At 38.0% G+C, this 23,112-nt stretch overlaps 1 protein-coding gene across 4 annotated transcripts in view; it reads right to left on the minus strand.

The window, feature by feature from the left end:
• Positions 1-858: 858 nt before the first annotated feature.
• Positions 859-23,112, minus strand: part of GPBP1 (GC-rich promoter binding protein 1) — a 37,682-nt gene continuing 15,428 nt past the window's right edge. Inside the window, exons 3-13 of one of the 4 annotated variants that reach the window (XR_014270195.1) lie at positions 19,686-19,811; positions 14,378-14,501; positions 13,646-13,869; positions 12,895-12,961; positions 10,347-10,531; positions 9,416-9,556; positions 8,811-8,975; positions 4,451-4,635; positions 2,457-2,559; positions 1,569-1,783; positions 1,216-1,337 (exon numbers count right to left, since the gene is read on the minus strand). Coding sequence is in view for 3 of the 4 variants with exons in the window: in XM_082497573.1 (XP_082353699.1) it covers positions 1,179-1,337; positions 2,457-2,559; positions 4,451-4,635; positions 8,811-8,975; positions 9,416-9,556; positions 10,347-10,531; positions 12,895-12,961; positions 13,646-13,869; positions 14,378-14,501; positions 19,686-19,748 (1,416 nt within the window). In the remaining variant the exon portion in view is untranslated. Of the gene's footprint in view, positions 1,784-2,456; positions 2,560-4,450; positions 4,636-8,810; positions 8,976-9,415; positions 9,557-10,346; positions 10,532-12,894; positions 12,962-13,645; positions 13,870-14,377; positions 14,502-19,685; positions 19,812-23,112 lie in introns of all 4 variants that reach the window. The other 3 variants (XM_082497573.1, XM_082497572.1, XM_082497574.1) reach the window with 3 other exon arrangements.

The raw sequence follows: 23,112 nt of genomic DNA on the forward strand, positions 1-23,112 counted from the left end.
AAAAATTCTTGAAGGGGGAATATCTCTCTATATAAGCTATGTTATAAATGTATGTGACATCACCAAGAGCAGTTGTGCTTTATGAATTGATGGTCCATAGTTTGTACAACCCTGTGGAAAATACTTAAAGAACCAAAATGAACCAAATAAAACTGTAATTAATACAATATTGTTTTTTAAATATGTCATCACAAAGAAAAAGTTTGACACAAAGTAAGTGAAACAAGTGCTTATTGCATAGATATACTTCTGCTGCTATAAAAGCACGATCTGGTGATGAAAGTAATTTTTACCTTATTCTGAATGCAATCACTGCTGCCAGAGTACGTTTAATACAAATGCAGACAAAACTTACCAGATTTTAAAACAATACCCCTTGATGCTATGCACTGAGACAATACTCTGTAAATCAGTTTATTTTCCATGTAGTGGACAAATCCAGTCAGTGTAATTGTTTTTCTGCATGTGAATAATAAAATCAAAGTGCTTATGCATTCCCTGTGAGAATACTGGGTCTTGCAGTATCCCAGAAAGCTTTCAATTTAGAGGTTAGTCCTAGGAATTTGGAACTGTAATATCAGGGTCTTTTGCCATTAATAACGATGACTACACTAAAAATGGCTAACGAGCAGTTATGTGTGGAAGAAGTAGAACAGCACAACAGCTCAATTAAGGAGATGAGTTTTAGTGCACTTTGCTCATTTTAGCCAACATGATACATTGCCCTTTTTGCATACGAAGTGGACTCAAGGATTTCCATTGTAAGAAAGAAATGACTTGGCAAGCAAAACACTGTGTCAAGCTGCCCTTGTTTTCTTTATAGACTTGGACATTTTAAGACAGAAGCTTTGCAACACGTTACACAATTCTTCATTTTTATTATTAAATGAGAAAGTCTGATTTGTTACATTGTCACATTGCTAGACAGAAACGCTTCAGTGATGAAGAAAGTGAATGCTGGGTCAACACAAGTCCTCATTCTAAAACATTCGTTTACAAAGAAATTATAGTCATGTTCAACAAACCCAACACAACATTCATTGCTTTCTTCAGAGAAAAGTCACATCATTCTTACTCTAGCAAGTATGTCACTACATAAATTAGAAATACTTTTTGGACAACAGATCCCCAAATTTTCATAAGATCAGAACAGGCTCCTACAGATGTTACAGAATTCTTCACACATCATCATCATCTGATGTATCACTGCTGCTCGTCTCAGAATCCTCATTCTCCGGAGTAGGTTTGAAAGTGCTGTTTTTCCAGGGGCTAAATTTAAAATCACAGATGAGGCCATTTTTCAAAATGCCATTTTTCCGAAGGCCATTTTTTTGTAACTGAAATGAAAAAACAAGATGTATGTAGAGAAAGAAAGAGCTAAACACACCAATGTGTTGCATTTCAACATCCTCTCCATCTTTACCTCTGCGCTGCATTAGATCCACAGAACTACCTTCTCATATACATGCACAAAGGAAAACTCCCCTGAGAGCCTTCACTTTTGGGCCAGCCACCTATACTCAAGAGCCCTCAATTGTGCTAAGCTCCTGCAGTCAACGAGAGCTTACCCTCTTCTTGCCCACTTCCTCAGACGTCTTGCCCCAGTGATCCCTCCTCCCACATGGTCTCTCCTGCGACGCATTCCCTTTTTCCACAGTGCTGCAAACATCTGTGCTAAGAAGGGCAGGGTTTGCAATAAGGAAGGGGCCCAGAAGAGGAGAAGCAGCAGGGAGGAATGGGTATGCCAATCTGCCTACCTGATGCAGCTGGAAAGTCAAAGACACTGGAGAGAAAGGAAACAACTGATTCTACAAGAAAGGAATTACTGCATTTCCACACACAGTGCAGAAGCTGGGCAATAAGCCAAGCATTTAAGAGCTTAATATTCCAAATGCTCTAATTAATACATGTGTAGTGAGACTTATGAAAACACCAAATGTTCAGATTTAACACTGTACAAGATTCTCCCTTCCAGCTCCTCCTCACTGACCTCATCAGGTACATACAATACTCCTAATTAAAAAAAAAAAAAAAAGTCTAGATTGCCTTTTCAAACTTTGTTACTAGCGAATTAAACGTGTCTCAGTTTCCAACAGGAAAAATTCAGATTTTGGAGAACCAAGGAAACTGCATAAAAAACCTTGAAAGAAAATTCCCCTTCCCCAGGCTATGCTGAGTAACTGGAAAGCCTGTGCAATTCTACTACCAGCAACACTGAAACTACTCAGAAGTACTCCCTTTACCCTTCCCATGATACTCTGAGAGCAGGACTTACATACAATACGTACTGGTCCCCCTATCTTTTTAAAGCAACTGTTCTTCCAAAAGCACAATACTGCAAATGTACTGCAACAGCCACATCCCCCAACCATCAAAATTACTGCAGATCCTCCTCAAAGGTAGGCATTTATGGTAGCCAACTACAAGTCCACAACAGAACGTTAACTTTGTGTTACCTGTTCCCTAATGACTAGGAACTCCCTCATCTCATCCTCTGTTAGTGGAGCGCATGTTTCATCATTTTCACAGTCTTCCTGCCAGCCCATCTCCTTTAACAACCTTTAAATTAAAAAGGACAACATTAAAAAATTTGCTACACAAACTCAGACATTCAAGCTCTGCCTACGCATATATTTACACATATGTGCATAATGGCTGTGCATTGGGCAAACTTGCAGGTGACCAATGACACCAACAACTGTTGTTACAACCATAATAGAAGCCTGGAATTGTAGAAGGAGAAGGGGAGAACAGTACTACTGCGTTTAAACAAGGAAGTTAACAGGACAATAATAGAAATGGAAATTGCATCCTCTGTAGTATTTGGACCAAATTGGACCACGTGATAGCCAGGAACAATTCAATCCTCAGGAAGCAGCAGAAATAATACGCAAGTCATCCAAAGCTCTCTTGTATTAGAATAGGTGTACTTGTATAGACATGCCGAATAAGACTTGCAATACCAAATGCAGTTCAATGATAGATATTTTTGGCAACAGTAATCTGAGTTAGAAAGTTTACTGCAAGCAACCTAAGATTATTATTATGTAATAATAAGATTATTTTTATTATTACGTACAATGAACTGAATAGCTAGAGAGCTCCTGTTAATGTAAATAAAATTTAGGGCAATGGCTAATTAACTTTTCAGCAACATTGTCTAAAGTTAGCAGGAGTGCTGTCCCTTTAAAGCGACACTAGGCTTCTAGAATGATTTAAAAAGTGTGAACTACGTAAAAAAATTAAACTTCATATTAGCAAACTTGACACTAACTGGATGGCTGCATGCTGGAAACTTCTCCAGCAGAAGGGAAGCCCAAGATATATTTTGTACAAGATGTGCCAATACTGTTACTAGGTATGCACAAATATCCTGTGAGTTAAGCTGGTCATTTCAAGTCTGACTTACCACAAAAAGACTTACCGTAACATCAGTCTACATGCATGGAGAGGTCACAGCCAAATGGCTGAGACAGTACAGAGACACAGCCTCTCTGGGATATCACAAACTAAAAACGCTATGAAGGTCAGAGTCATTTGAATTGAAAAATGATAGTTCAATTTAACTCCCATCTTCTAGTCAAAAAAATCATCACCAGCAGCCTCTAGTGGCCAAAGATTTGTCTCCATAGCCAATGTTGGAGAAAAAAAAAAGGAACAGAGCAGGGTGCATTTCACTTTTTATACTCATGAAGGATAAGAGGACATGAAACTTTCCTTTTTATAGTACCTGCAGAAGAAAGTTTTCTAGTCCAATGTATACTTATAATCTATCACTAAAAAAAAAATTAAAAAAAAATCTATCTAATCTATTACTGTAATTCTGTGATTACCAGAAACAGTTAAGAGTCTAACAGAGCTCATAACAAGCTCATCTCTGGACTGAGTTGTGATTTCCCATCAGCATCATTCTCATCTCTACCTGTTGCTATTGCAGTTACTTTTAGGAGATAGCAGAACTGTTTCAACCATTTTTTTGAAGTTACTTTCTCCCTTTCCGGTGCATTGTCCTGTGATATCACTGACAGTGTCAACTAGTCAGCTACAGAAATAATTAATTACTTTAACAATGAGGAAAAACTCACTGGAGATTTACATAAGATGCAGCACTTGAAGTATTATTAATACAATTAGCAATTACATGCATTGTTCCTCCTAGACACGCTGATCAAAATCAGAGGGATGAAGTCACTAGGCAGTTTGCTTTATTTCTTTATAAGGAAATATATCAAATCTTTAGTAAAGCAAGTGTAAGTCAGTACACAAGTCTAGTAGAAACAAAGTATACTCCATGTTATATTTGTACACGTCTAAAAGTTAAATTTTGACAGTACTCATTAAATTTTTTACGTGTTTTCAGTTTTCAGGTTCTGACTTCTGAACTAGTAAGAATTTATGACATGCTCACTTACCACAAAGGAACACTCTTTATATTACATAAAGTACATACCTATGCTCCGCCTCAAGTGAGCTGGAAAGAACATCTGCCTGAGGGAAAGCTGAAGATCGAATGACCTGCTGAGATGTAACTGAAGCATTGCCATTCTCCTGCGGAATTTCATTTTCAAAGTTTCGGTTTATGTCTCTCTTATGACGAGGACTGTTGCTGTTATGCAAGTTAAAGGAGTCCTCATCCTGTTAAAAAATTTATACATTACAAAATTTACAAGTAAATTCCACTTACAAGTAAATGCCCACAAGTGCTGCAATTCTGTGATTCAGTTTAGTTTAAATTAAGTTTACATGGAGACACTATACTACCTCGTTGGTAATTCTGTTCATACTTCTAGATACTACAATACCTGGATACTACAGAAATCTTAAGTTATGCCACTGATCAAGTAATGTAGAAAGCAACTCCCACGCTCTGCTTCAAACTTTTTTCTACAAAGTTTCAAACATATCTTTAAATTTAAACTTATTTAAGCTGCCTTTCATACTTACAGAAATAAGAGGTTATCTGTTGAACTTACAAAGAATGTTCCTAATCAAATATCAGACGCATGTGTGTCAGGAGTTTGAAAGCATGAGTTCTCAAGTTTACTCAGTGTAAGCGGCAGGTCACAGCCACCACACCTCAACCCACAAATTCATCTGACGTTAAGTTCAGAAAGACCGATACTGCTCTTTAAACAACGTCCCCTACTCACATGCATTCACTACAGCTTCCCTGCTGTTGTTAACAGAATTGTAACTTACTGGCCATGAAATAAGAATTAGGAAGAAAGTTTACTTAGAAAGCAAACTGTTCAGGTTCACTCAAATATTAAAATTTCTTTAATCCTATAAACCAGAAATGATTCTTTTTATTCTACTCATTTAGCAACCTGTAATTATTATTTAGTAATGAGCCAAATAGCCTCAGAAGTCTTACCAACTGTAAAAACACAGAGGAGAGAGTAAGATCATTATCTAGTTAACACCACTTTGACAACAAAATCCCTGAACTGGGTATGTAACAGCATTATATATAGCAGGAAGCAACCACTCAATCAGCCAGTTCTGCACTTGTAAGAAACCATACTTAAAGAGTCCAGGATCGAGATCATCACTGCCATTTCCCTCCAATTCAGTGTTGTCTGCTTTCAGAAATTTTAGAATGCTCAGCAAGAATTTCTTAAGAACAAGTATCCCAGTAAACATACATTCAGCTGTTAAATCACACTCCTGAAGGAGGCATCTCAGATTATCAAACAAAATTCATTAAAATATTAAATAATTTTAATATATACACAGCAAAATAGCTTCTTCCAATCACGAGTCAGCTGCTGATTATGATTTGCCTTGTTATTTCAGAGGTGAAATCTGTCACTGCAGGCCTTAAAATTCCATCAACAGGATTGTGTTCTGGAAGACTGCTGTGCAGTTATCTCCTGATGATCATTAAAATGAATGTTGGAAATAGGACAACAATTAGTTACATGATTTGTTTAACATCTTTTCACACCTATTAGTGAAACAGCAAGAGCAGGGAAAAGGAAGCATACACTCATCAACAACTACTCCAGGCTGTGTGTTACATACACCTGTCCAAGGACATTACAACTTCCACTACCAAAAGCCTTTTTTTTTTCCCTTTTACATATACTTACTTCTGAAAATCAGCTATATGCAACGGGACAACCAAATGCATTTGACATATGTATCATAAAGATATTATGAACCCAAGACAATTTCAGGTCAGAAACCCCCATGCAGTTCAGGTATTATCTTCAGAATTCTGAATCTCAAGACAGTATTTCCCCATATCTTTCTAATCTTAAATCAAAATCTTCATGTATTTCTTAAACACACATGAACAACATTACCCCCAAACCCATCTCAAAGTGCTCAGCCAATAATGCCTAATGGAAAGATGCAGATCTTTAACTCACACACACAGCTAAGTCCCATTAAAGCAGATTTTATTTTGCCTGAAATAAGACCAGGGACAGAAAAAAAAAAAAAAAAAATTAATTTTACTTTTATGAACAACACGCACTGGCACTGTCTCTTTGTTCACATCTCTGAATCTGAATAAAACATCCTCAAAACCACACATTTTTCTGGCTGATTTGTAATTTATGATTTTTTTTTTTGTTTTATGAAAACACTTTAAACAACTCATTTACAGTGATTACAGGTGATTACAGGCTTGTAATCACCTCATCCTGAATAATACAACACTTATCTTGACTCGGATTATTTATGATAACTATGCTTATGGCTAGTTGGTGGCTGGTAGCATTGACAGAAATATTCTCTGGTGGCATGCAAGCACTGCTTAAACCAATCCAGATTGAGAAAAATCCTGACACATATTATAAACAGACAGTATAGGCCTCCAAGTTCTCAAATACGAAGTAAAACCAAGTTCTTTATATATGCATAAATTGAACTATTCCTCCTATGGCTAGACCAATAATAGGGAACTCCTGGCTATCTAAACACTCTAATTAGAAAGGAAATGGTTTGAGAAGCAGAGCCAAGTTTTGCAATTGCTTTGTAAGATAACCAACAGCCAAGGTACGAAACACCGTCCTACACAAGTCTATGGGGCTGCATGGGACCCATCCAGGGATACTGAGGGTGCTGGCAGATGTGTTCAAAAAGCCACTCTCCGGCATTTATCAGCAATCAGGGAGGTCCCAGTTGACTGGAGGTTAGCAAATGCGACATTTACAAAAAGGGCCACAAGGAAGATCTGGAGAACTACAAACCTGTCAGTGTGACCTTAGTGCTGGGGAAGGTTATGGCACAGAGCATATTGAGTGCCATCACATGGCACGTACAGGACAACCAGGTGATCAGGCCCAGTCAGCATAGGTTTAGGAAAGGCAGGTCCTGCTTGACAAACCTGATCTCCTCCTATGACAAGGTGGCCTGCTTAGTGGATGAGGGAAAAGCTGTGGATGCTGTTCACCCAGACTTCAGTAAAGCCTTTGACATGGTTTCCCACAGCATTCTCTTGGAGAAACTCGCTGCTCGTGGCTTGGATAGGTGTGCTCTTCACTGGGTAACAAAGAGTGGTGGTGAATGGAGCTAAATCCAGCTGGAAGCCGGTCACAAGTGGTGTTCCCCAGGGCTCGGGTACTGGGGCCAGTTCTGTTTAATACCTTTATCAATGACCTGGACGAGGGGATCAAGTGCACCCCCAGGAAGTTTGCAGATGACACCAAGCTGGGCAGGAGTGCGGATCTGCTTGAGGGTAGAAAGGCTCTACAGAGGGATCTGGACAGGCTGGATCGATGGGCCGAGCCCAGTGGTATGAGGTTCAACAAGGCAAAGTGCCAGGTCCTGCACTTCGGTCACAACAACCCCATGTAGTGCTACAGGCTTGGGGAAGAATGGCTGGAAAGCTGCCCAGTGGAGAAGGAACTGGGGCAGTTGGTTGACAGGCGGCTGAATGTGAGGCAGCAGTGTGCCTAGGTGGCCAAGAAAGCCAACAGTATCCTGGCTTGTATCAGGAATAGTGTGGGTCAGCAGGAGGGAAGTGACCATTCCCCTTTACTCGGCACTGGTGAGGCTCCACTTCAAATATTGTGTTCAGTTTTGGGCACCTCAATACAAGAAAGACATTGCGGTGCTGGATCATGTCCAGAGAACGGCAACAAAGCTGGTGAGGGTTCTGGAGAACAAGTCTTATGAGGAGCAGCTGAGGAAACTGGAGGTTTTTAGCCTGGAAAAACAGAGGCTGAGAGGAGACATCATCGATCTCTACAACTACCTGAAAGGAAGTGGGGATCGACCTCTTCCCCCAAGTAAAAATTGACAGGACAAGAGGAAATGCCCTCAAGTTGTGCCAGGAGAGGCTTAGATTGGATATTAAGAAAAATTTCTTCACAAAAAGGGTTGTCAAGCATTGGAAGAGGCTGCCCAGGGAGGTGGTTGAGTCACCATCCCTGGAGGTATTTAAAGGATGTGTAGATGTAGGGCTTAGGGACACAGTTTAGTGGTGGACTTGGCAATGTTAGGTTAACAGTTGGACTCAATGATCTTATCCAACCTAAACAATTCTATGATTCTGTGATTGGTTTAGTGTACTAAGTTTAATTTATTTTTTTTATTGTTGCTAAAGACACAGATGTACCTCAGTTATTAACACGTATGAACAGATACTGTAGAAAGAAAAAAAAGAAACTACTACTAAGAAGCACTGGAGGAAAAGTAGTACTTGGAACAACTTTTTTAAATTCATCAAAACATAATTCCTTTCCTTCATTTAGAGATCCAAGACCATGACTTAACAGCTGTTTACAACAAAATAAGTAGTTTATGGTCCACCCGAAAACTACTACTGCTGGTTCAACAGTAGATATGAACAAAACTACCTTCTCCTGCCCAGCATGATTCTTATCTTCATGTTCCTCTTCCACTCTATCTTGTTTCAATGCTTTCAAAAATTCACTCTTCTTATCAGTACGCATTCTTGTCAATTTTGTTAAACGAGGCTGACCAGCTTTGTCAACAGGGGATGAAGAATTTGACCGATTACACTGGTGTAGAGAAAAAGAAAAACGTTACAACTTCATTCATTTAGAAAACTTTCAGTGAAAGACAAAAGGACTCCCTGGCACCTGTAGTTTCAGCAGAGGGAGCTGTATTTTGGTATATATAGTTCTTATATGTAAACCCAGAGGTGCCAGTTTATGGAGCAATGCTCATGAACAGTGGACCTTCTGAAGCGTACCACACCATTAGCAGTTTTGAAGTTTAAACCTATTACATTATACTTCCTAATGCACCATTTTCACTCCAAATGAAATCTACAAAGCAAGTTGTGCAGTCCTTAATGGCCAGTGATGTGCCTTCCTTATTTCTCACACACTGACTTCCAAAAAAATTAATACGATACTGCATAAAATTTACTGATTCCCTTATCTACCCAAATTAAACTTTTTATAGATTTGATAGAAATCTACAGACATATCTTTACCTCTTTCACTGAATTTTGTGATACAGCAAATGCCTTGGCAGTTGATTTGAAAGGACTGAAATTGCTAACACCATACGGAGATTCATGAGGAAATGGATTCCCAACTTTATTTTCTTTTGCTTGGCTTTTCCACTGTGCAGGCTAAAAAAAAATTTAAACAGAAATTTAAAGAGTCATTAACTACAATAGGACTACTTTCAGGAAACCTATTTTGATTAAGCAAAAGCAGATCATAACTACAACGATAATTTAGTGCAAACACCTGTGTACTTGTAGAAAAGAGACAGTTTACGAGCAATTCATGCACTCACAAATACTGTTTACACTTTTTATATAAAGAATAAAATTTCAAAACAGTTAAGACCCTCATATCTGAGGTATTAAGAATAAAAATGCAAGTCTTCAATAGCTGAAAGCATTGTTTTTAATGTAGCATGTTAGAGAGTTAAGAACTACTCCATCACATGCTCTCAAGAGCACAGAAAAAATTCCTGAAACAAAAATCAAGAGATGAACACGGAAAGTCGCATTTGGAAAGGGGCCAGAATGACACTAATAGGTTGCAACAGCTCTATCAATAATTGGAATAAATTCTGAAAGTATTTTTACGATGACTATAGCTGTGCACTAGGTATCTTTTTCTGTTAAAATCATATATACAAAAGGCACAGCTGTTCTAGACGTTAAAAACATTCTTTTTGCTCTCTCGGACAGCTCTTGCACTTCTCAAAAAAGGTAAATGAGAAACAAAGATCCAATTACAGTATCATTTAAAAAGAGAAATGAGAAAAAGTTGTTTCCATTCACTTTTGAGGTGTGCTGCACATACCTAGAGTTGAAAGCTTAATACTCTAGGAACAGTACTCTCAGGGGTGAAATGAGCACGATTTTTCCCAGCATGTTGTTCATGCCACTGGTATCCAAGACTCACCTTTGCGGGTGGAGTAACAGGTTTAGGGACTAGTCCTTTATAAACATTTGTGCCACTTCCATCCCTTACTGGCTGTGAATAAAGACCTCCTCCTACTGGGAATCCAGATATCTGCAGTTCTTTTGTACTGCCCTTTTTAATGACCAGCATTCTCTGAGATCTAGATTTAGGATTCAAAGGGTACCCTGGGGAAAAAAAAAAAAGAAAATGCGTGTGTGCGTGTGTATATATATATGCGCACATGCATGTGTATACAATCTTAATTTTCTAGTTCATAAGATATTGGATAGCCATACGGTCCAAATCAAACAGGCATAAATCAGGAAATTCATCCAGTATTAGTTCCACAAAATACACATGTACAAATCTGGATGAACACAGGTTCTGTTCCATCATCTACAACCACCCTTTGTAAAATAATTCTCCTGGCAATTTCAAAGAAGCCAGATACATGGTTCTTGTTTGCAAATTGAAAATCCAAATACTATTAGTTGTTGATAGTTACCTCATGTTCAAAAGGGATTATGGTTTTCATATTTCCCTTTAAGGTTACTAAAAGAATAATTACTTATATATTTATTAACAGCTCTGTTTAGAGCCAAATGCTCCACACTGAGGCTCTATAAACATGAGCCAAGAGATGTGCACTACTCTTGATGACGGCAATGTCCAGTCTCTCTATCTCCATGCCTCGGGTGGGCGTAACAGAACATCTGAAGCTTACATTTCCATGTTCAAGAGAGCTCTAATTTAGAGACATACAGTCAGCTGCTATACTAAGTAACTGACAACAGTTTTAAAGAACAACTATTAAAAAAAGTTCTAAAATTTTCAAAAAGTGAAAAAAATACTTTAATTATTTTTTGCACATGCGTTCCAATGCTGCATTAACAGCCTTTTCCAAGACTATCCCATCTCCCTGCAAGCATTTCTATTTCATGGGCAGAGTCGTCATATCCCACATTTAAAAGAACCTATCTGAAAAGCGTAAGTGACTTCAGCTTTGTTTAGTGGGTACATGTTATAAAACACTCATGGTAACTGTATACTTAGCTTTCATTAAACTTTATGAAAAGACCTTTTATAATACTCGCATGCTCCCATCACATATACACAAGGTAAAATGGAATCCACCAGAAGCATACATTTTTAACAGGCATTAGAAGAAGATGGTAATATTCCTCCTCTCCTGAATATTGTTTACTTTAAAAGGGAATAATAATAGCTTTAATTTCAGTTTTTCAATTACAAAACAAGGTTTGCGATAGCAGAGCTGAGACACCAAGCCGTAACAAGCCACTGCACTGTAGCTTACAGGTTGGACTAGATGATCTTTAAAGGTCCCTTTCAAGCCAAACCATTCTATGATTTTATGTAGCTAATAAAGCTGTTCCCTTCCTTGCTTGTGAAAAGTGATATCCAGAAAGCCTGGAAAGCTACCCCTCCTTCAGATCAAACTAAGCCACACCATGCAGCAGCTACAGCCAGAGTGCTGCAAAGGTTGTAAAACACTCAAATTGCTATGTAGTTTTTCCCAACTTGGTTACGAAAGAATTTAGTTATTGTTGATCTTTTATTGAAAGATAACTGTATTTCCTGACTGTCACACGAAAGCTGCTAAGCACACCAAACAAGAAAGTTCTTAGTAATCAGATATTTGTATTGAGGGACTGGCCTACATCTACCTAAGAGTGCAGAACATACCAGGGAAGTATGAGAAAAAGAATCAACAAATTAAAGTACCATTTAAAATGAGCAACAAGCTTCAGATCTCAGCATTAGCAACAGCTTAAGTAGTAGCTTTTATATTTAAAGTTATTTCTTAATAAAGAAAAATATTCTTATTTTGAGTAAGTTTATTACTTTTAAACCTATGCAATCTAAAGCTGCCACCTTCTTCAGAGTGAACAATTCACTACATAAAGGCCACAGAATTGTAATGTGGCAGCCAAATTTAATCAGGTAGAGATCAGAAAACAATCCCAGACTAAAGTCCAGTTGAAGGCCAACTCTTAGGATTGGATCCGTTACAAGTAATTCGTAAACACAACCAACAGCTTAAGATGTTTACTTCCAGGAAGAGACCTTAAACCTCTGCAAGCTAACCTAGTCTTCACAGTCCTCCTACTTTTCTCTCCAAACTCTTCCAACAGCTCTGATCAGTCAGAAGCATTCTTTTACAAAGTCTTCAGCTAGCAATCACATGGCTAGTTTAGGTGACCCACCTTCATTGCATTTCCTCTTGAAAACAAAGGCAAAGATAGATCCTTGACATCTTTACAAAAAGTATGTATATTTTTTCTGAGAAAGAATCTTAGTTGTGGCTGCATCTACAGATCAACAGATGGATATTCAAATAGAAGCATTACCTCTCTAACAAAAAGATACTTACATTGTAATAATATTGAAGTTTCCTCAATTTCAATCCATACCTTTGAAATTAAAATCTATACCTTTATAATTCTAAAAAAAAAAAAATCCTATGTTTCAAATAAAACAACTTCAGATGTCTTATATTTTTACATTTAAAAACATCAAAAATACTCACCCCACACACCTGCAGCTGAAGATTTATTCTGGCTTGGTTCCCTCTCATATCGGGGGTTCAAAGATGGCTGAAATAAAGTTTTATCATTATTAAAAAACTAAGTCTTGAATTCTGGGACCAATGAAATAAAGAATCAGAATAGTATCAGCAGTATAACCTCTGCTGCCAAAGACTTTTAAATGGAGACAGACTAGAGACTTCCCCCTGCAACCCAAATAGGTCAATGCTCACTTGTCTCTCTTTTCCAACAAAACATCTCAGGCAGTTCATTACATGAACTGTCCAGAGAAATTAAAAAGCAGTGATGTATGGTTCTTCAAAGAGGAAGCCCACCCTTTTAGGATTTTACATCCTAAATTTACATTTAGGATTTTACATCCTAAAATTTTAGTTGAAACATGGGACCTCAAAGGGTGACTGGCAGAAAGATCACTTTGTTAGTACTTCAGGTTTCCATTAAGGTAACTCTGTAGAATTTAATAGATATACCTACCATAGTAAGCTGGAACCCAATTGTAGTTTTGCTTAAACACTTAAGTGACAATAATAAACACAGAATGACAAAAACTGACAAAAACTTGATATAAAAGGAAAAACGAGTTAGTGGAGAAATGACTAACACCCTATGGGAAGGGTGATCCTTTATATGATGATCTGAAACTGGTGAAATCTCATGAAGTAGCTTGTAATGGACAAAATGGCACTTACAGAAACAATGAAACCTTGTTTATTATAATTACAATTAACTTACAAAATCCTCAGCCTCAAACTGTTTGGGTACTTCTTTGTCTTCCCTTTTCCCAGTTCCATTATCAGGTACATTTTTTTCATGCAGTCCTTGGCCTTTTCCACAGTGGAAAGTGCTGGTACGTGCACGGGAACTTCCGCCATGGTATCCCCCACGATGGTTTATATTTTCTGTACCATTTCTGCCTTGTGAACGCCAACTATTCTTCTCTCTTCTCCCAAAATGCCCTTAGATTTTTAAATACATGTAGTTACAAACAATTTTACAAGAATATTTTAAAAATTGTTAGAGAAGTTAAGTCAGCAGCTCTATACTCTGGGATGTGATAGCACAGTAAACTTAAGTTTTCATTCACATAAGCAACAGGAAAGAATCTTACAATACAGTGTCAGAGAAAGATGATAGGAGTCCAACATTAAGACAAGTTAACCTCCTTTTCTGGCTTTTCATTGCTGTTGACAGCAGTCATTGCTGTCAATGCTGCAATTGTCAGCATTGTCATTGCTGTTAATTTGACACTCTTATTCTTCATAAGAGAGAAATACACCTGGACTCACACTGCTTTAACCAACCCTCAGTCATCACAGAAGACCTGTCTTTCCATTACCTTTATTTTACTACAGAGTAAGAATTTAGCATAGGAGAGCTATTGTCATCAGATTTTTTTTCTAGCTAGAATGCTACAAAGCAATGATGTAAATGCATTCAAAATGTTCCATGAAAACTAAATTATACCTCCATTAGGCCACCCCGTATTAGAATCAAACCAATCTGAAGAGTTGTGTCTTCTGCGATGTGCTTCATAGCGATTCTCTGTCCACGACAAATTTTCAGAATGTTTCTCAAACCTCAGTGATGACTGTAAAGGAGCACAAGTGGTAGACCTGAGACATCTGATTAATAACAAAACTGAATTATCAGAACTGTAAAATGCATATTACTCATGGTATATACAATTCATTGTTAAAAGGACTTTGAATGACAGACAATGCAGCAGTCCTCAGGTATGCATATGTTCAGACCTGTGTCACCACCTCCCATGCTAGCAAAGTGGAAGCTGTATCTTCTGCTCCAGGACGCTGAAACAGTACTGAGGACCATGCCTGTGACACAAGGTAAAAAACCCCAAGTGTCTAATTTGTTTTGGAAGCAGAACAGAGCACAAGTGACATGCATGGCACCAGAAGAAAAATAAAATAATAAAAAAGCAAGAAAGGACAGGAGATCGTTTCAAAGGCAGAGAAGTAGTAGTCTGGGATCTTAATCGAGGTGGTCAGAGGCGACACGTGTGCATCCCATGGAAAGCAAGGAGTCGCTTCCACCAGAGGCAGCTGTACCCAAAAAAAGGCCCAATTTATTAGTCCCGTCATTATAACTTAGTAAGGCAAATGCAACCAATTATGAAGTACAAATAAAACCTAGACTCAAAAGTGTACAGATGCAAAGTGTATTTCAAATTATCAGCTTCTAAGTAGGCATAGGAGAAATTTTAAAGAAATAAATCCTTAATATATCAGTAGGAAGGACTTTAAAAACCTATATTGAGAAAAGCATTCAGAAATCAAAATACATCCTGACTGGAACTCATATCTAAGGGGATTAAACCAAAAAAGATCATATCTTACAGCAGCTGCCTTCCCTATTACTTCTATCTGGTTTTACTATTTTAACACAGCAACGCTTCTTTTGCTGTTACGTCTTAAAAAATGCAAGAGTAGATTTTCAATTTTAATTCTGCAAAAGTGGCGCTTAGCCTCACGGTTGTTCACACCACACATCTCCCAGTGAGCGACAGCAGAGGGCTGTGTGACCAAGCAGCTCTCTGCCAGGCAGCCAGCCATCAATGGAGATGAAGCAAAGCCCCTTTAACCCCACGCAGACTTACTGTGTGCATACATGTCCATCGTATTGCACATGCACGAGCGACCCAACACACCCCAGGGCCAGAAGAGCTACAAACGCAAAAATGCATAGCTGTGTGGAAATGTGCTGTGTCAGCAAACTAAGCCTAATGATCCCAGGGAGTATCAACTTTACTGTACCCAAAGTACCAACTTTGCTGCCTGAAGCTCACTCCCTTTCCCGACTGAGTAACATTCAGGAAAAAAGGTACAGCAGAAATTGTGTACGCCTGAAAATAAAAGCCCCAAGTTTATTTCAACAGTTATTATCCACTAATGTCTAACCAAGCTATATTAATATTTAAAGTACTCCACTGATCAAAGTGAGCAAGAAAAAAAAAAAAGGAAATCAGTTGTTGAGAGTTATTCGTTGTTTAGCTGAAATAAGTAAGATTTAATTAGAATAAATCACTTAGGGTTATAATATGGTCTGGTTTACGCTGTTTGCCTAGTGTCACTTATTTACCATGAGTAGTTAGATTTGCTGAAGCCTTAGGCCACAACAGAATTAATTTTCTTAGTAATTTTCCTAGCAGCTGGTACAGTGCTGTGTATAGCCTTTTAGTATGAGAAAAATGTTGACAAAACTTTGATGTTGTTGCCAAAAATTCAAAATTCAATGCTTAAAATTCAAATTCAGGTAAGCAACAGATATGTTTAAAATACAAAGCATGTATTTCCAAACCATACAGAAGTCAAATGAAAACGGATTTCCCTCTCAATTTGAGACCTGAGAAGTGAGTTAATTCCTTGATAAACTTGGAGAGAGAACAAAAAACAAACAAACACAACAGAAAACCAGAAGAAACAATCAAGAAACAATCAGAATATCTATGTTGTTCAAAAACTATCATAATGAATCTCAGTATTTAAGTAAAAAATAAGTCCTTATAAACAAATTCTAATAAGCTGCCAAAAATTTCACAAAGCTCCAGATCTACTGATCATATACAAAATTTTAGAAGATAGCTTCATGTGTTCATTTACAGATGATAACCTTCTAACCGTCTTTGGAGCTTGACTTTCTTTTTTTTTTCTATGAACTGTGAAGAACAATCACATTTTCACAAAGTATAATCGACAGCTTTTTATACTGAGAATTTGAGTTGCACATGATCTAATGAATCTAAAAGTCTCTAAATTGTGTGCAAAGATCATGCAGTTTGCATTTTCCCCCACATGATGGAGCTATCAGCCTATAAAGCCTCTTGTTGCAGCCTTGACAGTAAACTTTGTAATCAACAGGGAATCTATTGGCCATTTCTGGAAGCTGAGAAATTATCTGACTAGGTTCAGACAGCCGGGAAAGACAGTAACACAGATTTTGGAAATATAAGAAGTAGTTTTATTCCTTAATATGCTCTCTTCACGTGCTCTTCGCATGTCTTTTAATCCAATGGTGATTTTTGGTCTGGGGTATTCTAACACCTTATCGGATTCTTTCTCAGTGTCCAGGCGGGCAGGCTGTTGACTGCTCTTATCTGGTTCATTTGCAGTCTCTGCTGATGGTTGGAGCCTCCCTGTCTTCTGGTTGACAGTTCTTGTGCACCTGTGCTCACTGGCAGAACACGGGAAACTGAAAAGTCCCAGACTTTGGAAAAATGCTACCACAACATCAGTGTGTTATCAATGTTTTTCTTATACTAAAAGACTAAACACAGGATGTGCACCAATTGCTAGGAAAATTACTAAGAAAATTAACTCCACTGTAGCCTAAGGCTTCAACAAATCTAGCTACTCATGCTAAGTCGTTAGGCAAACAGCACAAATCACACCATATTATAACCCTAAGTAATTTATTCCAATTAAAATTTACCTAAGCTAAACAACTAGTATGTCTTAACGCATATTCCAAGATGGCTTCACTATTCACAACACCTTCCTATTTCCATCTGCCCAACTCTTGCAATACTGCACTGACGCGAATATAGTATTTTCAGACCTGAACAAAAGCTACCAAGCAATGGATACCCAGATATTTAGGTGAACTTTGCTACACAAAGTGACAGGGAGATGATATAAAATCTTATCCGTAAGAAGACATCATCAGCAACAGGTGAGATGGATTTCAGTCCAGCTGTAACCTGTTATCAGTCACATTAGTAAAGATCATTCACGATGCCAGCTTCCTGGCATCAGGTTTTCCTAATGCTAGCTTTTACCTAGGTAAGGAAAAGACTCAGCTACCCAGGATTGAAGGGGGAAACCAAGCTCCTAAAGATGCAATCCCTGAAAGTGCCTCTTCAGGGAAATAAAAACTGAACAGGCAGAGTTCAGTTTCTCCTTCTCAAGTCTAAGTGCTGTTCATACCATAGCCTCACCTCAGCCCCATTCTGTGTGAAATACGAGACACCTTGCCTTCCTCACCCCATCCTCTCTCTTTATCTCCATCCCTCTTACCTGCTTTGTTGATATATGGGAAGCAGAAATAACAATCTGTTCTAGGAAATGGGGGGGACAGGGGGACACAATATTTGAGACCTGTCTTGTGTATCACAGAATGCTGATCACTGAGGGAGGAGGTAATGGAAGGAAATAAGCTGCATTTCAAACAATGAAGAACAAAGACTAAAATGGAGAAAGCATACAGCAACTGAGTTTTTGGAAGAGATGAAAGAAGGTCTACCTAAACTCCTTAAGGCAAAGAATCATGGAAGAGAACAGGATCCACAACATATGCTTGCAATGAAGTTTCCCACAATTCAGGAATGAGGTGATAAATACAACCCATAGCTCAGTTATATCCCAGTGGTACTGGAGTAGTTCTGGAACTTTCTTTTATCCTGCTATACTGACACTCTGAGCATGCAGGTAAAGCTCTTCCACCAGATTATTGAAATATGTTGTGAAGATTGTTTTGTAATTTGTAACACCATATTAAACTAAGCTCTGATTACTTTTCCAATTGAAAATGGATTAAATTGGAAAAAGCAGATCAAAAGACTTGAATATATCCGAAATCAAGTAGAATGAAAACAACTGACCACAGGAACCGTCCTGGAACAGATAGGCCTGATGCTCCCAGAACAGCAACTGAGAGTTGCTAATAGACTGCACTAAACAAGAAAAATATCTAGGTCAGTGCAGAAGAAAGATAATAAACAGAGCAATATGAATAAAGACATTCAGTGACCTGACTAAAAAACACACATGCCTGTGTGTGTAGACAAAGCAATGGGAGCACAACTAATACTGATAGCTAACTGTGCATTTAACAATAGCACAAGCCCATTTCCATAAGTTTATAAAAGGTAAACATTTCCCATGGACATGAAAGATGGCAAGAAACTTACATAAATATACTTAAGTAAGGCAATGCCACTATCATAGCTGCAGATACGCATATTGCACTCAAAAGATTATAATGAAGAACACAGGTCTACAAACAGGGAAATAGATGACAGCAGGTTGAACATCCAGTGCTGCCTCTGCTTCTGCATTTGTACAAATTAAGAAACAGCAGAAGGACAGGCCAGAAAAAAGGAAATGTTTATGAGATAGGTTTATGACTTCCTAAGAATATTCACAAATCCTAAGGACTCAGAGATTGCTATTCCCTGTTTCCAAGCTAACTGTCCTATTGTATAAAGCCAGTAACAGTAGTCTAGATGAAACAACCAGGGTGAAGAGGCATAGCTATTTGAAAGCGCCACACTCCACCAGTACTAACAAGCATCCAACCAGCAACTGAAGAGCTGTTTCAGGTGGTCTACTTCAAAAGCATTTTTTTTGATCACTTGGATGATAGAAGAACACTTCTGTAAAATTTAGAGGACAGAGAAAAATCAGAAGCAAGAGTACCAATCAAGCACGTGTCTCTGTCTTGGTACTTCTAGCGCAAAATACAATAACTCCTTTTAAACTCCTGATGAAGGCAATCTTAATCCAACAACAGCTCTGATAATGTGGCCTGGCACATGCTTACTTCCATAAACTCAGCTGCTCGAGCAAAAACTCTACTGGAGGTTTGAGCTTTACAACCACGGTACAACTATTTAAATCACGACAAGACGACTTGCTAGGCACCATCTGTTATCACCCTATTCATAAAGAGATTTGCATTTTTACTATGATTGAGGTTATGATATTTAGACTTCTCTAATAATGAGAGTGCCTGTTCAAAAGAACAACAAAGAACATACCTTTGTTGATGATGGTGGAGTAGGAAAATTAAGCCAGGCTGGAGCAAAGTCATGCTGCGCCATTTAGGTCCAGTCTCTCCGAATCAGTGAAACAAGGCTTCAGCACCTCATGGCAAGTCCCTGTAACTGGAAAAACAAGAAATGAGTACTTTTCAGATCCTTATGTCACAAGAGGATTACACTTGTGGTGTTCTGATCATTATTTCCCTTTTGTTTTCTGGTATTATTTTCTCACACAGACCTGGTTTAAAATCTAACTATCCTCATGTCCTTTATAGCACCATATTTGTGCTTTTTTTACCAAACTGTCACACTAACCAAATCTATTGCAGGTATCAAATGAAAATACAACCGTAACACTCCTTCCCTTGTCTCCTCTTATACATTGGATGAAGCATCTTGTGTAAGGTCTGATCCAGAAAGATGTGGCAAAATTAGCTTGTTGAAATACTTTTTGGTACTATTTAGAATGGATTACAGAAGCTATTTCATTAGCTTCCTTGAAGAAGCTGATTTTTTTAATTAGTCACTAACAGTTAGTCTCAGAGGCCACATTAAGGTTCCTTATGAAATAACTAGACACTCGGGGCCACCACAAACCACATATTATCTCTGGATTCAACAGAAACAGGGTCTATATGTCCAGAAACAGTGTCAAAACCAAGTAGCATTTTTTAATTTGAAAATGGGCAAAAGAAAGTAATGGCGTAAGTTTAAAACCCAAGAATAATTTTTTGACCTTACACTCTCCCCACAGGTAGGAAAACATCTCTCAATAAGCAAGAGAATGCAAGATCATGTGAAATGTATTACCTGAAGCTGAACTGTAGTACAGAAACGGAAGAAATGGATGAAACACTGCCTGAATTATAAGGGTATCTGAATCATGCTCTGCAGCTAGACACTGCAAAATTGTCAATGATTCAAAAATATTTTAAGTACGATATACACATTGTTAGAAATTCAGCTAGTGAAAACATAATAAACACTCACATGTGTTTCATACGGAGACCCAAATAAACAAGTATTCCACATCTCTGCACAACAGAGTGCAGATCTGCTAGTCAGTGAGCATAGATGTAGTTCACTTTAGATTAAAGCTGCCATAACATGACTAAGTATTAGTAAGAGCTGTGGAATCTGAACCAGATAACTGACAATTATTGTTGTATTCTGGCCTGAACCAGGCTATTGCAGATTTCTAGTGACAGACTAGAATGTTCCAGCTTCTAGAAGGAAGTCTAACAGATTTGTAAGTGTTAAACGCAGTTGAGCTGCTGGTTATTTTTTATGCCATGAGCTTGTACTCAGGGTTTTAGGTACCTCCGAAACCAGAATTAAACTGTAAGGTAAGATGCACAAAATCTGCTATCATTAAATAGAGACAAGTTTAAAGGTATGTCTCACCCAAATAACTTGTTATAAATTACTCTGTTGAAGTCATCCACTCCCTTCAAATTAACCTCAACAAAAATTCCAGTGACATTTCTAAAGAATCCAATTATGTCAGACTACGAAAAAACAAATGAAGGAAGTTGTAGAATCACAGAACCATCACAAAAATGTCTTCTCTTTCTAACAGAAACCAAGCTCACTTTTATGGATTAATCATATTCACCAATGGTATAGAAACAGAAAAGGGTATATGTTTACAGATGAACCGATACAAGAAATGCTACATTAAGAAAGAGCAAACTAAATGTGAGCAGACTGCAGCAAGAAAAAAATTTTTTTTTCTCCTTCGCTCAAATACAGTTCTCATCTCCAAGCAGGAGAATCATGAAATCTTTAGAAAGGACCAGGACAGGTATCAATACTGGAAGATCAGCCCAACAACAACAACAAAATCTTCAGACCAAAGCACTTGCAGTCTCAAAAACAAAGGGAGAGAATAGATTTATACCAAATAAGAACATAACAACGGATCCAAGGAGTATTGCCAAGTTATTGTTATATCGGCTATTGGGCATGGGACAACAAAGGCACTAATAATGTGGTTTCTTAATAAATTCATCTTACAGTTTTTAGAAAACTAGTCAAGCTTCCTAACACTACTATTTATCCAACTGTCATCAAAGGAGTTTGTTCTTAGCTCGCTAACATACTTTTTGCACAAGGCCACTGGCAAGATTCTGTGACCACAGAGTACCAAGGACTGGAAAGGTGGTTTTAACAGAGGTTCATCCACAGCTCACTGATATTGGGTATAAGCATCTTCCCGCAAAAGTTATTCTAGAAGCATATTCCAGTCTTCCTCATGTTCTCAGTTCTTTAACTAAAAGCTCTAAAAAGGTTTTCGATAGTGCTGCTCTGTGAGATAGTGAAGTGGTAAAGACAGAGGCCTGGGCCAAGACTACACAATACTTAGAGTGCAAAGTCAGCAGCAGGCTATCTGTACATTTCAATGAGCCCGTAACACAAAAACTCTTCTAGGCCAAAGTCTTCCACTAGTTTTTGGTAAAAGAACACCAGTAGCAAAAGCACAGATTATCTTTAGAACACTATCTGACCAATTTCACAGGTTAATAGTTAAAGACTACCAAGAAAAGCAACTATTGAGGATACCGACCTCCACACCACCAAAGTCAAGAAAACACATTCTTCCATCTGATTGCACGTATTATTGGTCTGGCAATTAGACACAGGAAAATCGAGTGTTTTCATTATTAAACCTTACTAACTTCTAATAGGCACAAACAACCTAGCCATAACTAAACTGGGAAACAAACAGCAGATCAGGAAAGGACAACTACTAACATCTTTTTAAAAAACTTTTAGAGTGCATAGACCACCCAGCTTTAAGTTGCCAATTCCATGTTTTACCAAGCTTCACAAATACTTTTAGGGACTCTAGCTTTCTGATGTTGCCAACACGTTTGTCCTAGAATGCATTTAATATAAAAACATTTTCATTACAAGCACGAGCTCTGCTTTGATGATCTGGCAAATATTCAATAGTTCTAGGGTACTCTTCATTCTCACAAGATATTTTGGGTAAACTGAAAACAGGTCACAAAAAGTGAGACCAGGATGTCAGCAAGACCATTCTGCTGCCACAGGCAGGATTTACTACGCTTAAACCTTTCGCGATCAGTTTGGCTGCCAAACACCAGTTTGTTTCTTGCTTGCTTTCTAACTTAAGTTAGACCAACAACACATCCCATCACTAGAAAGGTTCCTTCTACCAGATCTGACCTAGGTCTTTTTTCCTGCTATTCGCATCCATTACCTAAGCATCCCCAGCAGCCAGAAACATTTCTGAATTTTGTGTCCCCAAAAGCACTTGCAACCTTCATTCAGATTCGTACTACCTGCAAATTTAATAAGCATACACTCTTATTTCATGATTGACATCATTAATAAAAATACTGAAGAGATTTCTTTATAGATTTACTTGATACAGCCTTCCAGATTGACATCAACCAAG

Source organism: Vanellus vanellus, assembly GCF_965231255.1.
Source record: "Vanellus vanellus genome assembly, chromosome: Z".
Lineage (NCBI taxonomy): Eukaryota > Metazoa > Chordata > Aves > Charadriiformes > Charadriidae > Vanellus > Vanellus vanellus.